This window comes from Rhea americana, unplaced genomic scaffold (assembly GCF_003343005.1).
Source record: "Rhea americana isolate MKP2758 unplaced genomic scaffold, rheAme1 scaffold_38, whole genome shotgun sequence".
In the NCBI taxonomy this organism is placed as follows: Eukaryota; Metazoa; Chordata; class Aves; order Rheiformes; family Rheidae; genus Rhea; species Rhea americana.
This window is the reverse complement of record NW_028186512.1, coordinates 889,310-904,677: the sequence shown is the minus strand read 5'-3', so window position 1 is coordinate 904,677 and position 15,368 is coordinate 889,310. Positions and strand designations below refer to the sequence as shown.

The following is a 15,368-nucleotide window of genomic DNA, read 5'->3' as shown; positions in this document are numbered from 1 at the left end:
GGTTATAAAAATTCTCCAGTCACTCTTAACAGTTAACAGGTGAACACACAAGAGAAACACCCCAGCAATAATAGTATCAAAGAGAAGCTCTGGTTGGAGAGACTTAACATTGACTGTTCTTATATACAGAAAGAAAAAAAGAACAAACAAAACCAGAAGTGTAGAAAACAAGAAAGAATACAAAATGCGTATAGTGCCTTTGTAATACCAGAAAAGGCAGTATTTCTAGAACAGAAAAGCTGAAAAACCTTTGTTATGGATTCTGTCTATACTTGCTGAGGTTCCTGCAGTAGATGGATAAGCAGATCTTAAATAAATTCATGCATTTAGAATAGAAAAATAATGAAAGGTTGAATCTTTTCTTCATTATCAAGTGGAAACCCGTTTATGGCTCCCTTGCAAAGAAAAATAAAGGCTACCTTTTCCCGTAGGCCTTGCAATCGTATCAGAGAGACTGTGCAGAAATAAAAAGCACTTACGATCCAATGTTCTGAAGGAATACACCATCAGGTAGCAAAAGAGGGAGAGAGGCAAGGTGCAAAGTGAACGCAGGGGAAGGATGACGAGCTAAAGCGCAGGTTTGTGCGTAGTTCTGCTGTATCGAGGAGTGAGAGCACGCGGCGAGAGATGACACAGCCCGAGAGCTGTAACTCTGCTGCTGCTCCAGAGTGAACCTTGGAAAGGAGAAGCACGAGGCAGGGTTTGAGCTGGGGAAGATCACTTCCTTAATTCAAGAAAGCTGGTATTCTAGGACATCATTAATTTCTCAAAAAATAAGAGGTTTTTTTAGGATTCAGGTATGCAGTGAGAGGGCTACAGTAACAACGGCACCTTCCAAAAGTAAAGTCYGCAGCCATTTTTCTTGCTTTATGTTTAAAGATCTTACCGATAGTATGTGAAAGAGAGAGGCTCACAAAAAAAGCCGGAAAAGTTATCATCAGGCATCTTCCAGCCGGCACAAGACRCCKCCCACGGCAGCCTGGAGGGCACAGGCGAAAGGGAGGAACTCYAGCACYCAGGCRGATCTCAAGACGACGAGAACCAGTTGCGCTTTCTGATCTCTGCCGTTTTCCCAACCTATTGGAAATAAAAAATTAGGCCAGATAGAAAGCATCAACTTATATTCTGATGTCTGTACCCTCAGCAAAAGGGTTCAAAGCTCCCATGCACTGAAAACTTCTTGTTCACAAAACAGTTCTGATGGTTTCAGTTAGGATGAACCAGTCAGTTTCTTAGATWAGCAGGAGATTTTGATTTAAGAATCCTCATTTAATCTTGATTTTCATACCTCTCCTCCCTGGTCTCCTCACTGGTCTAATTAGCGCACTAACTCCAAGTTTGGTACTTTAGTAACCCAAGAGATACACTGTAATGACACTGTAATGATGTAAAATTATGTGACTAGTCATTTACTTTTATGTAAACATGCATGTTTACTCATCATCCTCGTTTTTAACAGTTTGAAAAGGGGAAATTACATTTCTTGCTTACTCATGATTTCTTCCAAGCTACATTCAGATGGCAGTTGCAATGCAACAGAAATGCACAAAACTAATAATCTAACACAAATAATCTCACATTGCTACTGAAATCAGTTTCAATACTTAATTCTAGTATTAATTTGGCAGGAAATTGAGAGATTACTTCTATTGATCATGGGAGTGATTTTCAAATACTGTTTATAACATGCACACAAATAGGTCTTTGCTGGGCTGTTYCGATTTAAAACAAAACAATTCAGCCGGCAGGAGCCCTTGTCACCAGGAGCTGAACCAACAAGGGGAAAGCCAGGGCAGACGGGAGAAGGTAACGGTGCCTCCATGAATCTCTGAGGGCACTACCTCACTCAGGACTCGCAAACCAAACCAAAATTGTTTTTATAATTTTGAGGGGGCAAAGGGAGAGCAGGAGATTTTGGTGTCTTTTTTTTGAGCTTTTTTAGCAGGGGGAAGGGCAGCATCCGTGGGATTTTTTTTACTTATTTTTATTTTTTAAAATACTAAATCAGCATTGTAAAAATTACCTGGGCAGTGACTGAAGAACCAAGCTGCCAAGCAAACGTCCACTGAGAAGGAAAGCGTTTTCCAAACTGCTGCTTCTRTTCTTGATTTTTTTCAAAACAGCATTTCAACTTCTGCGCGCCTGGCTCCCGTTCGGAAGCGGAGGCCACAGAGCGAGACCGATGCGAGATGCAGTTTTCAGAGAAGCAGAACTTCATCAGGAAGTACCTGCAACTATTCCCTTCACCCCAAAATATTTCCCAATTACTTTAAAATACTAAAGTTTACATTTCAGTAGCAGTGTACTTAAGAAGAGACTGGTTCTACTGCTCTGCAGGCAGTTCAGAAGGTTCACGTTTTGCTTTTGCAGCCTTGTGTGAAGAAGGATCAACACAGCACACCGGGTACACTAGAGAAAAGGCAAAAAAAAAAAAAAAAAAAAGAGCAACCTGCAAACACAGCTGTACGCACCCTCATTTATATTATTGCTAAACGGTCGCGTTAGGACCATCATCCCTGCTCGGTCTCATTCACTCTCCAGGAGATGCTGGCGCTCCCCTGAACGCAGCCCTCTCTCACACAGCCACAAAGGTCTCTGCGTGTTCAGCAGGCAGCAAGCACCACGTGCCAAAAGCCGCCGCCTCCTGCCGCCCGCAGCGCAGCCTGGATCCCAGAGGCAGCTGAACGCCTTTGTTAGTTGACTACTGAGGTAGTTCAACGTATGGATTTGCATAGAATTTCATGTTTTACTAAATACACAGTTCTCTTCGCATTTCTGATTTTGTGTCTCAAATCATTCTACAAGAATCACAGAATACAACAGAACAACACAGAATACAGTTGAATTTCCCTTAATTTCATTGTATAAAAAGTCATGAAAAGGTTTTGCATAAAGAGTGTTTTTATAAACAGTCATAAAATGTTTACATTCTCTAGTCCTCTATAATACCAAAACTCCACTAAAAATAAACTGCTTACAAATACAGGTTAAAATTTGTTCTTTCAAGTTTGGCTGCATGTTTTCTAATCCCCCCCCTGCCAAGACCATCAGCCTTAAAATTGCAGGGATTTGGTTACAGCAGTTAGATTTCCGTAAACCTAAACAAAATCAGAGACCATTTCCTACAGTTTTTCATCCAGAGCTTTTACAGAGCAGCCTTAAACTATGACACATAAACACCGACGTGCACCATTGCACAGATCAGCTTACCAAAGTCCCCAGGCTGGTTCTGCAACGCGGACACTGGCCTGGATCCTGGCTAACTCAGCGTCACGCAGGAAACCTGCGGGGTGACTCACTGCCAGAGTCACCCCTACGTTGCAGAGGTCGCACTGGTTTCAGCACCCACCGACTGGCCCGACGCTGGTTTTGCACAGCCAGGGCGCAGCCGGTTTCGTAGTTGCCTTTTATTTCTTTTGACCTCCGTTACAGCGCAGTCGCACGGGTCCCTCTCACAGCTCCTAACGCACACGGAAAGCCGCAGCCTCTCTCAGCAGCGCCAGCCTCCCCCGGAGAAAACGCGGCTCCGCGCGCACCGTACCGCCCCGCCGGCGCCGCAGCGCTCGGAGCTGCAAACGTGGGGCCGCTTCCCGGCCAGCCCCGACGGCTCAGCCGCCGCGGCACTCGCCAACGGCCCTTTGCAGAGCGCCGGCCATAAACCCCAGCAAGCAAAACGTCCGCCTGGACTTACCAAGCCGGCAGGAAGCGCGAGCRGCCACGTTCACCAGCTCTCCCTCCGAGCACGGGGCGGGCAGCAGAAAGGCGCCGGCGGCCGGGCCGCAGCAGCTGCCGCTTCTCCAGCTCCATCTGCTCGGGGCAGGTTGGCGCCTCAACGCCCGACGTCCACGCGCCGGGGACGCCCACGGCAGCAGAGCCCGTAGCAGCACCGAGACGGCGGACACAGCACAGGAAACTCGGCCACGGTTGCCTGAACACCACGAATACTTCTAGATGCATCCAGGAGAGCAGCTACTTTCTCCAGGCTGAAGATGCATCGAATCACAAGAACCCAGTACACTCCGCTGAASCTCTCAATTACAAATGCCATTTTATTGAATTTCTTCACTTAAACTGAATTTTCTCATTCCAAATCTTTACTTAAAGAGATAGTAGTTAAATGCTTAGAAAACCAGGAACTGCTCTAGGAGGCAGCTCGTGAAATGTATGCATTGATACAGATAAGGAATGCAAATTTCAAGTCAGAGAGCTCACAACATACAAAGAAGATTTTTATGCAATACAGACTTACAAAACAACAACAGTTCTTTTCACTAATGTTTTCACAGAATTCTGCACAGCAATCTGGTAGAAAAGTAGATTTGTGCAACACCAAAATAACTTACTGTTCCTTAGTATAAATTGTTTTTCATTTCCTAAGAGAAAGATAATTCAACATGATTGGACGGGATTTGGTGATAGCAAAATATAAAAGATTTTGTGCCATACACAGAAAAGAAGTATGTATGTGCTACAGTATTGTAGGGGCGAGTCTAGGGGAAAAAATGGAAAAGCAGCCTGCAAGTGGGATGCTTCTGCTGTGGCGCAGAGGCTGTGCGCCTGCCACGTCTGCCTCTTCAGTGCTTTCACAGTCAAACAGCAGAAGTGTGCTTTGGTACTTGCACCTACTTAAAAATRCGTGCCTGTATGGGTTGCTAATTCCAGTCCAAACTCTTCAAACAGCCTTTCTGATTTTGAGGAACAATCCACATTTTGGTGTGCTTCAAAGGAGCTATCAGGTAAAAACTAGAAGGATTCACACTTGATGTAACACAAACTCCATTGCTGATTCCTCTCTCTCAACTGCACAAAACATTCAACTAAAAAAGAACTAATTGTCTAGGTCTAGAAACATGCTCAAATAGTAACATTGATGGAAACAACTCTTTGTAATGTTTAAAATTACATTAATCATAATTTAAATATTACTACTGATTCCCAGAAACTTCAGTGCTGAAGTAGTACAATCATTTGGAAAATATGAGATAAAGTGTAATAGAGATCATACAGATTAAAATTCCCCACACATCATGATTCATTTCCATTATGGTAAAACCATATATTCTTCGAGGTTATACATAAAGCTTCAGATGGAAAATCTGTTTCTTCATAATATAGCTAGAATGTGAGTTTTAACCATCGTTATTTTAGGTTTCTTTTCATATGTGAATCAAAATAGACTTCTCATTATGACTAAAAATATAGATTTTTAACTACAGAACCCAGCAGCCAGTTTTCTGCTTCTTTGCCCTTCCCCCAAAAAAGTCAAGCAAGGTCTACAAAAATAGCAATTAACTTTAAAAAATAGGTTGCTTCTCCCCGCAAATTTAAGTTACATTCAGATGTAATATAGCTATGTATAAGGAACAACGCTGCGACAAGATACCAAGGGAGGCTTGCTATCTTCAGTTGCATTTTGACAGCAGTTGCCCACATCAGTGCTAATCTTGGTCTGTCTCAAGATCAGTATCTGGTTTGATATTCATGATGCCAGCGATTGAAATCATTGTAGAAAACCACTATGCTCCCAGATGCCATGCCAGTCATTATACACCTAAGAAAAGTACAACACCAGATTAGTTAGTGACTCACCTCCTGTTCAGATACGCGAATTAGCACACCAAAGAGGTGTATCAATATAGCCACGAGAATCTGAGGCAACGACCAACCTCCTGTCTAAATATGATGTTAGAAAGAAAATTATTTAAGCGCAGAATTCTTAATATAATCACCAGAATCTTACGCTCCATGAAATATCAAAATCAGAAGTACAAAAAAAAATACAATTTAATTGTAATAACACAGTTTGCAAAATTCTTGTGAGACTTTGCTCTAACCTTTGGTCGTACGACAGGGCCATGGATCGGATTCCAGCATCACACCCAGGGTAAGCAAAAAGTTGCTTGAGGTCCCACAGCTGCCAGACCATGACGACTCCGTTGTCCCCTCCGGTAAGCAAATACTGCCCGTCTCGACTTAGCTGGATCGCCTAAGTGGAAATCACACGGACATTTATATCAGATAAACGTGTTCCTTCAGTTCCCCCTCTTTTGCTGTCATTAAATGCTTCATTGACAGTTGTATGTCTAAGGAGACTTGATCTTAATACAAGCTTTTGAGAAAACGTTATGTTACTGTATATAGCAACAGAATTATTGTTGTTATGCTCAGTTAGATGGCACTAACTAAGTTTTACCTCCTCTATGATCTATTCCAAAGATCTAATATGAGATCAGCTGAAGAAATTTACTCTTTTGATCAGCTAGATTTACGAGAGCCAGCAGMACTGGCATTAATATATAGCACATCACATTCTCCTAAATGTCTTTAATACCAGCCTAGCAGAAGCTGTCCTCGTGTTTCTCTMTGGCCTGGGGCTGCATGAAGGAAGGAACTGAAATGTAAAAAATACCAGAGTGAATTTAGACCAGCATTATGAGATTCCTGCTCAAGTTTAACTAGATCATGATCCACCCCTATTCATAGGGACTGTCTTTCCTCTCATCATCCTTCCTAAAACTGCCTGTGACAAATTCAGTGGTTTACACCCTGGTTTTGTTTGGGTCATGGGGACCGAYAGCAGAATTACGTTTGTAATCTTAGTTTCCCCATTCAGTTATATATGAACTTTATTTATATCTGCTGTGGAAGTGGCTCTGGGACTTATCTCCTACTGGTATAGCAAAGCCTTTCCCCAAACCAGCTGCTTCAGCAGTCAAAACTGATCTTTTGTTTGGGATCCAGATCTTGGAGAAAGATCAGAAATCATACGTTTTCACAGTGAAGTACGAGTTTGGTACGGGGGCAGAGCAGTGCCACTGTGCTCTCAGGGACCTTCCTCATGACACTCAACRTTATGTTTGTTTCCTTCTAGCTGCCGCTGCGCACTGAGACAGCAACTTCCACAAACTGTTAATGGTGACTCCAAGATAGTGTCCCCTGTGTTGACCAATTGCAAGTTCGGCAGCATGTAGATACAGTCTAGATGATTTTTTTCCCCTCTTCAGATTATCTTACATTTAGCTAATAAATATAATGTTTTCTATTTACCTATTTTTATATATACACAAGGTTTCAGAAGCTCTATGAATATAAACCGAGTTCTGAATCTAGTCACTTAGATTCATGAGATCTTTCTGGGGTTCCTCCACATCAGTTCAGAATTTAACTACACCAAAACAGTTACAAACCACAGATTTCATTGCATGCTCTTTCTTCCTACGTAACCAATGAAAATGTTGAATAAAACTAATTTGCAGGCACCAGTCCCCGGAGGACCCTAATACTGACTTTTCTCCCAATAATACCAAGGGGTTACAAATCTTTTCAGTAACAGTCTTGGCAAATATTATTATAATAACTGTAAAAAGTACAAAACTTACTTTGAAAGGAAGGCCCTGCCTGCTTCTGTGCATGAAAGCAACTTAGGCAGCAGAGGACATGAGGCCCTGATTTCATAGCCTCGTCCTTCAACTATTCGGGAAAACTGAAGGCACACAAAATCCCTCAGACTATTATTTTGAAAAAGAGTCTATTTTCTAGACAACAGTAATGAATATAACCAACACATAAGCATACTTAGGGCCATCTGAAGAGACTTAAAGTTCTAAACCTTTTGAAGTATTTTCTTTAAGACATAAATACAAAGGATAGCACAATATGAAAGCTGATACTCAGCTGAGATGATCTATGAAACAAGTTTCTCTGTCTGTGGGAAATGAGTCATTTAAATTCGTATTTATACTAAAACAAGTCATATATATATATATATCAGACATACATTTCTAGGGGAAAGGAGGCTTTAGTCTTCTTATTAGACCTCACTATGCACCATATGTTTCTGTGTCATTAGCACATACATCTTGATCATGCATCTTAATTTGATATTTCATGCCTGCGAGTCTTACGTTGGCAACTTGATTAATATGAGACAAATGCTCATTTTGTTCTTTTTGCTATTGTTTATTTTAATGGGTCATTCTAAGTTTCTGGCTTTTCTAAATCAAATTAAATTCCACCATGTGGAAGACATCAGCATGAGCCACCAGGAGGACTGAGACCTTTGAAACTACTGTACAGACCTTTATTAGTAGTTTCTCTAAACCCAAACCTATTCCTATATTCTCTCCTCCTGGTTACAGATGCCTCTTTTCAGTTCTCTTCCTGACTCTCGCTCCCCAGCTTAACTTCTGTTGTCCCCTTCTCTGCCCTCTACTTCGCCTACTTTCGTTTTTGCACGCAATACTCTGCACAGCCATAGGCTGTCCTCATCTTCATTTGTGCACACAGGAGGGTTAGAAATACTGTGCTAGTTGCTTCCAAATTATTTGCTGGTATCAAAAAGAAAGAAAGAAACTCTGCTGCCMTTAAGCAGTATTATCCAGTACTTCAGCTCAGCCCTGCTGCTCCTGATCCTACCTYATCTGCCACTCCATTGCTCCTAACTCCAGTTCTTGTTTTCTAATCCCCCGCTGTTTTCTGCCTTGTCTTGTCTTCTCCCAGTCTTTGACAAGTTTCTACATCTCCATCTCTACTTCTCTGTTCCCACTGCTCTTGTGACAACACACCTCTTTCTTCCTGTCCTTCGTTCTAGCCTCCTTTCTCCTCTGCTTTCCCCATCCTCCTCCTCCGGGATCACGCCACCGCATTGCTCCCTGTGGCACGTGCATGCACCTCGCTGGTGAGGGTGCTCGTTGCAGGGAAACCCTGCAACTCCTGCGTCCCGGGGCTGCAGCGGTTCAGCACAGAACACAGCGAACACACACTCAGCGTCATCTACTGAACGCATCTAACCTGAGACTTTTCAAAGATCTGTGAATCAGCTAAATTTGGGCAGCTTTTCCACAAAACACGTCCTTCACACCAGCACTAACCCATGATAAACATCCACTTCCCAAGCCAAGGCAGGGAGCCACAAAAGCTTTCCAGGAGCTCGCCGTAAGCATGCAGGAAGTTCAGAGCAATGGCTTGTACAGTCCAAACTCGTACTACACGTGGACTGATCCATTTCAACTGAAACACAGGCAAGGCAATTGCCTCAAGATTATATTCTGCAATCAGAATACTAGCTCAAAGCTTTTAATTTAGGAATTCAGGAAATAGTAGAAACAACTGATGACTGGTCTTGCACTCATAGTTCTCTGTGCTGAAGTCTGCAAATGTTGTGGCACTTAAATCTCTGCTTCTACATTTYTTTTAATATGCAGAACTTGTAACAYGCTGTGCTTTTAAATTCCTCAGGAAGTTGTTGGTTTTTTAATATACAGAATTTATAGAGCATGCATCACAAAAATGGGGGAAATTAAAATATAAAATGTTGCATTCGTGCAACATTAAAGTATTTCTACAGACCGCTGACAAGTTTAGAAACCAAAATATACAGTCTGTGTTAGAGACTGCCTCATGAACAGCCATAATTAAGCCAGTCACACTGCAGATCTGTATTTTGGATATTGCTATACACTACTGCTACAATGCTGAATATATACTTTAAGAATTACATGATATACAACACATATAGTAAGACAGAGTTTCTATAGGTGACATTATCAGTTTTGAATGTTTACTGTAACAACTCTCAAGTTATTAGAATGAATCACATTGCTAAACATTTATTTCATACAATAATTTTGAGTATAATTGAAATATAAAAATTACTGTAAACAAAATACTGATAATACTGGAAAAAAACATGATAAACCTATTTCAACTGTGTTTTKAGTTAAGACAACAACTAATACACATAGATTTAGAAAAAATAATGCAGAATATGGAGTTTTTTCAATCACATGCAACTACAGAAACACTGAACACTAACCTATTTTAGACTGAAGCTCCTCCAGAACGACAATGAAAAAATGTTCCAGCCATAAATTGTTTCTATCATCCCATAAAAACATGATAAGCACCTCCCAAAGCACAACCCCAAGGACCTTGAAGACTAATKTAGAGACACTAACAAAAGTCAATAAATAGGGGTAGAAACAGACTAAGACAGTGAAAATTATCTAAAACTATGTATGCACTGAGTAGATGATCATGAGATCTAACATACCACATACAATTACTAAAAAGATTATTCATTAGAAGCAAAATCAATATAATTTTTTTTTCTCTACAGAAATGGCAGTCTCCTAAGGGTATTTTCAAATTGAAATGAAGACCATGACAAATAATTATTTGCTACACTTATAAAATTCAGCTGATGAAAATCCATTAACCTTACGGTCATGGTTCACTTGAGTTTTATACTTGAGGCTTTTACTGGAGAAAGGCTATATTAAAAGGCAAATTAAAGCCATTAATCTTTAACTCTTCCGCTACCTGCAAAATTCAATGATTTTTGTGATCTCTTGATTAAATAAAAAATAGGCTTTGAACCTTTGCTAATACCTATGCAATTTTACTAAGTCATTGGCTTGTCGAGATGACATGTTGATATATTTATTTATTTTATTATTTATAAATAAATATCTCACCGTTTGCCTTCCTATACATATGAAAGAATGAATGAATCAAAGAAAAACGTCACCCTGTCAAAATTTCAGTTTCATGACATGCACTTCAAGATTTTAACAAACTGAAGGATGCTTGTACTCCAACTGCTCTAGAAGATGACATGAATAGATTTTCCCGTTCTGCTTTTCCCCAGCGTAGTTTTTCTAGAAGTCTGCTAGGTATGAAGCTGAAACAACAACTCAGCTGATCTTCCTCCCAACATAAGGTTCAGACTCTCACACAATCCCCAGAGCCCACAACTTCAGCAAGGCTCTGCAAGCTGCACTTCTGACTTGTATTTCCTTGGAAAGTGGCTAAACTTTGCACACACCCGTTACCAGCCCAGCCCTTAGAAAAGCAGTGCTTCATACAGAGGCAGAGCTGACACCGCGACAGCACCGGCTTACAGCAACAAGAGCCTTGTGGGCACTTCCACATTTCAAAACAGACTCAGGAAAGGAAAATAAATTGGTTCCTCTGGGTGAAACAGCATACAGTCTTTGTTTAGGGTAAAATAACTTCACTTCTCAGAACAAGCAGACTATTTAGAGTTAAGTTATTCATTAAGATATCTAAACATTACATGGTAGACATACTGTGATATGCCTAAACTCTACTGAGCAATACCGTATTTAAACAAAAACAGGTGGAAGGCACTGATTAGACTTTGGATTTGCCCAGACATTCTGAAATTTTTAGCAGCTTTCTTGCACAAGACTACAAGAAAGAAAATGAGACTGTTTTTCCAAACTTCATTATTGTAAACTGCTAGCTTTTTCAAWAACATTCTGAAATACCAGTATATAACAACACAGGAAAATACAAACTACARTTTTATGCTATAGACCCAACACTTGCAGCCTATTCCTTTCTTTTTTAGCCTCCATGAACAAAACCCCATTAAAGGAGTTTGTCAGCACAGCCTGTGGGTAGGTACTACTCATTTTAAATGCTCCTACTTTAATCATGCATTGCCACTTGCCTTCCAGCATGACATAGTACAGAAGCACTGGGAAAAAACTTGTAGATTGTTTAAGCCTAAAGCCCAACTGGGACCACTGGGAGAGAGAGAAAACAAAACAAAACAAAAAAAAAAACCAACCCCCTGTACATATGTTAATTCAGGCCTGTGGAGAGCAGGACTTCCATTGCCTCAGGCAACACTCCCAGAGCGTGGGTACTGACTGAAACACTACAGAAATTGTTTTAGCCAGCGAGGGATTTCTAGATATTTTACAGATTTGCTAGCCTAGTTGACAACATAATCACAACTGAAAGTGACAGATTATCAACGTTATTATTGTAAAAAGAGAAGGAAGAGAAAACACTGTGATGTGTACGCTTTATGGAAAGAGCTGGGATGAAGGGTAGGCTGAAAAACTCAGAAGCACTTGTAAAAGGGCAGCCAAAGGTGCAGTTTCAGAGAATTGGAGATTAAAAATTGAAGCAAGAATCTACGTTAGTTTTTAAAAATGGCTTGGGACAGAGATATACACATTCCCACTTCATTTCCCCAACCTCAAATCTGCATTTGCAGCTGCCGTAACATTCAAAGACTGTGTGTCCTCTCATCTCCCGCAGAACAGCGGTCACTGTGGAAGAGACACCTGCACATACAGCTATTTCTGCRTATTCCACAACAATGTATTTAAAAACATCAGGATGTTGGATTAGCAGAATATAGCACATGCCAGAGTTTTATAATGCTTTAAGCAGAATACATAGAACTACACTGGAGTCCTCAGTGGTAAAGGAGCATTTACTGTTCAGTGCAAGTTATTAAATGCTAGCTCCCATTATGGAAATAATGAAGCTGACATTCTTTGACACATTTTTACTTCTTTGGGGACAAAGTCCATCTTAAGAAATAGTGTGGGTGCAAATTTAATGCTCACAATTCTGTGAAATATGAAAGAATTACAATAAATGTCAATAATCCTGTTAAATGTGCATGAGCAGGAGGAGGTGTTTTTCTCATGAAACAAGTAATTCAAATAAAGGAGAAAAGTTTGGAGAGTTTTCAACTCAAGACATGAGTGGAAATCCCAGCAGCTGAGTTACTGAGTTCTTCCATCAGACTATGAAAGTCAGTTTGAAGGTTTAATAATGTAATATGGAATATGCTAACAAAAACAAACAACCAAAGGCTTCCTTTAGCTTATGTTAAAAATTGCTTCTCACACCAAGAATACTGGTGAGACAGACTGCAACCTCAAGCAGCCAAATGCTAACTCCGCAGTGGGATCTGACTTCATATCTTTGCTGCATTCTCTAAGTTTCTGCTAAATTTGGTCATGCTTTTTCATCCCTTTTCCCGTTTCCATCTCATTCAAGGAAAAAGTGGGAATGTTTGTAATTCAAGGAAAGTATTCTTTTGACATTTCTGCTCTGCTGTAGCATAGCTGCCAGGTTCTGCTCTGCTTCAAAGGTACTACTTCATGGGAATATCAAAAGAACTGCATTTGTATTATCAAGTAATTTCCACAAAACCATAAGCTTAAAATGCCTCCTGAGTGGTTTTGAACTTGCTCCACGTCTCTTGCAGCAGAAAAATATGGAACCTAGCCTCCTGAGCAGCAAATACCAGACAAACTTTTAAGGTCTCAAGAGCAGAACTATAGACATATGCCTATACACTTCCTCAGCACAGCACATGCTATTTCAAGCTAAGATGAAGGAATAAAAAGACACAGATGCCAAAATGGGAAAGCCAAGATCCAAAATAGCACGTCCAACTGCTTTCTGCCTTCCAGATTCAAAAGCAAAGAAGCAGACTGCATACTCCTGAACAATTTGTAATATTTGTATCCTTCACTTCAGGGAAATGCCTACACGATATTCCTTCCTATATAAACTAAAAATAATCTTATTAAGAGTACCTGCCACTCTTAACAAAAATTTTTTCAAAACATTGCTGCTACGCTCTAGTACTATGTATTTTTATGGTCTGGCTACAAAAAGAAGCTCAATACAACTCCAAAACTGATGTTTTTTGTAGCTTACAGTCCTTAGCACACATTTGCATGCACTCACCTTTATGTTGTCATCTGTTTCCATAGTGGCTTGAAGTTTCCCATTYACACTGAATACACAGAAGAGGCCGTTTTCATAATATATGACACAGTGGCCTTCTCTTGAAGCCTGAATAAGTTTTGGTCTCAGGCAGTTTTCAGGACCTTCTAATGTCCTCAGTAGATCTCCATTCATAGAATGTATGAGACATGGTCCTTCTAATGAGACAGAATAAAAGTTACTAAGTCTACTTAGTAAGTCTAATCATTGACTTAGAAGTTCATTTAAAGACATCCTATATCAAACAGTAAGTAATAGCTTCTTAAGTAATTACTACTATAATACATTATACTCACTTGTATCATATTTAAGTGGAAAGCTTATGAACTTAAGGGTGCCAGAGAATGAGGTGAATAGCTTATCCCTTTAAAGTTTGTATTAAGAGTATTTAGAGCACCTAACAAAGTTAGTTAGAGACCTAATAAAGATTTTCTTTTGTGTAATTCTTTTTAAAATTGGTAGTAGTTAATTTTAAGTGCAGAAAAATAAATATATTTACTATTTTGAATCCTAAAATAAGATTTTCAGAATATGAAGACATACATGTAAATGTAATGAATTTACACWTGCATGTACTCCGAAAGTGCTTATTCTCACATATATTCTTAATAAAGATTTTAACTCACATATGATCAATTAAATATGTGCTTCTAATAAATTTGGCCAAATTCCTGATTTGCATGTAAGCCACAAGTGTTCACATGCGTAAAACAGAAACACACCTAGATGCATACAGAAAGTACATTCAACTTTGAAAAGGTGTCCCRAACTAGGTACCTTGGAAACACTGAAGGAGAAAGAGCCTAATTCTAAGAAATTTCCAATTTAAAAATAACTGAAGACCAGCAAAAGAGGAAAAAAATAAACAGTATCTGTGCAATCAATAGCATTTTTTATAAGCTGCCTTGCAAATGCAGGTTTTTGATGAGAACACAAATGTGGTGTAGCTCTGGAGGTAAACTCAAAAAGCCTGAACAGAATTACTACCAATTTTAGTGGGGAGCATGTATGTGCCCTTCATCAAAGATACAGAACAGTACATTCTCGTTCTCTTTAAACTAATTCTTGCTTTTCTTTCTGAGAAGTTATCCATAACAAAAACAAATCCAACTGCAGTAATACATTCCTGACCATCCTGGCAATCAAGGGTTGCATCCAACTGTACGCTACATGCAATTAGGCTGCATAAACAAACAAAAGCTAAAACAGGGAAACTGATGTGGTTGCCTAATGATCTGCTTTTTCTCCTGGATGTCTGAATATCCCTCAGTTTTAACATGTTTAAAAAGAGGTTTCAAATCCACTCAAATTCTGCAGCAATTAAAACAAGCTTAAAAATATAACCAACACAAAGTAAATAAATTCTATTACCTGAGAAAATATTCATTTTTGCATTAGCTCTATAGCTTAATGAGTCAAAAAAGAGACAACAGCTTCCTTACCTTTTGAACCACTTATTACCAAGCCAAGTTCAGCACAAACGGTAGCACAAGTGATTTCATAGTCATGTCCTGTCAAAACAGCTCGAGGAGTTGCAAAATCACCTTCAATGAAAAAACAATAAAAGCAGTCCTTGGTTACAATCCATTTCAAACTCCATGCTCTCCACCACTGAAGCATCTTCAGTTTCCTGGCTCTTTGAGCTTACCTTCTCTGTAAATCATTTCTATGATCGTTTGCAGACAGTCGGTCTGCATTCTTATCTGCACCGTACAGCAGCAGTTTGCTATAGGAATTCTGCCTGTGCATTTACTAACAGACATTCATACAAAAGCTGGGTATGTAGGACAACTTGGAGCATA

General features: G+C 39.9%; 1 protein-coding gene across 2 annotated transcripts in view; it reads right to left on the bottom strand.

The window, feature by feature from the left end:
- Positions 1-4,031: 4,031 nt before the first annotated feature.
- Positions 4,032-15,368, bottom strand: part of LRBA (LPS responsive beige-like anchor protein) — a 399,174-nt gene continuing 387,837 nt past the window's right edge. For both annotated transcript variants that reach the window (XM_085313166.1, XM_085313167.1), the window contains exons 54-57: positions 15,009-15,110; positions 13,528-13,724; positions 5,835-5,986; positions 4,032-5,551 (exon numbers count right to left, since the gene is read on the bottom strand). In XM_085313166.1, the coding sequence (XP_085169292.1) occupies positions 5,461-5,551; positions 5,835-5,986; positions 13,528-13,724; positions 15,009-15,110 (542 nt within the window). In that variant the 3' untranslated portion in view covers positions 4,032-5,460. The remainder of the gene's footprint in view (positions 5,552-5,834; positions 5,987-13,527; positions 13,725-15,008; positions 15,111-15,368) is intronic.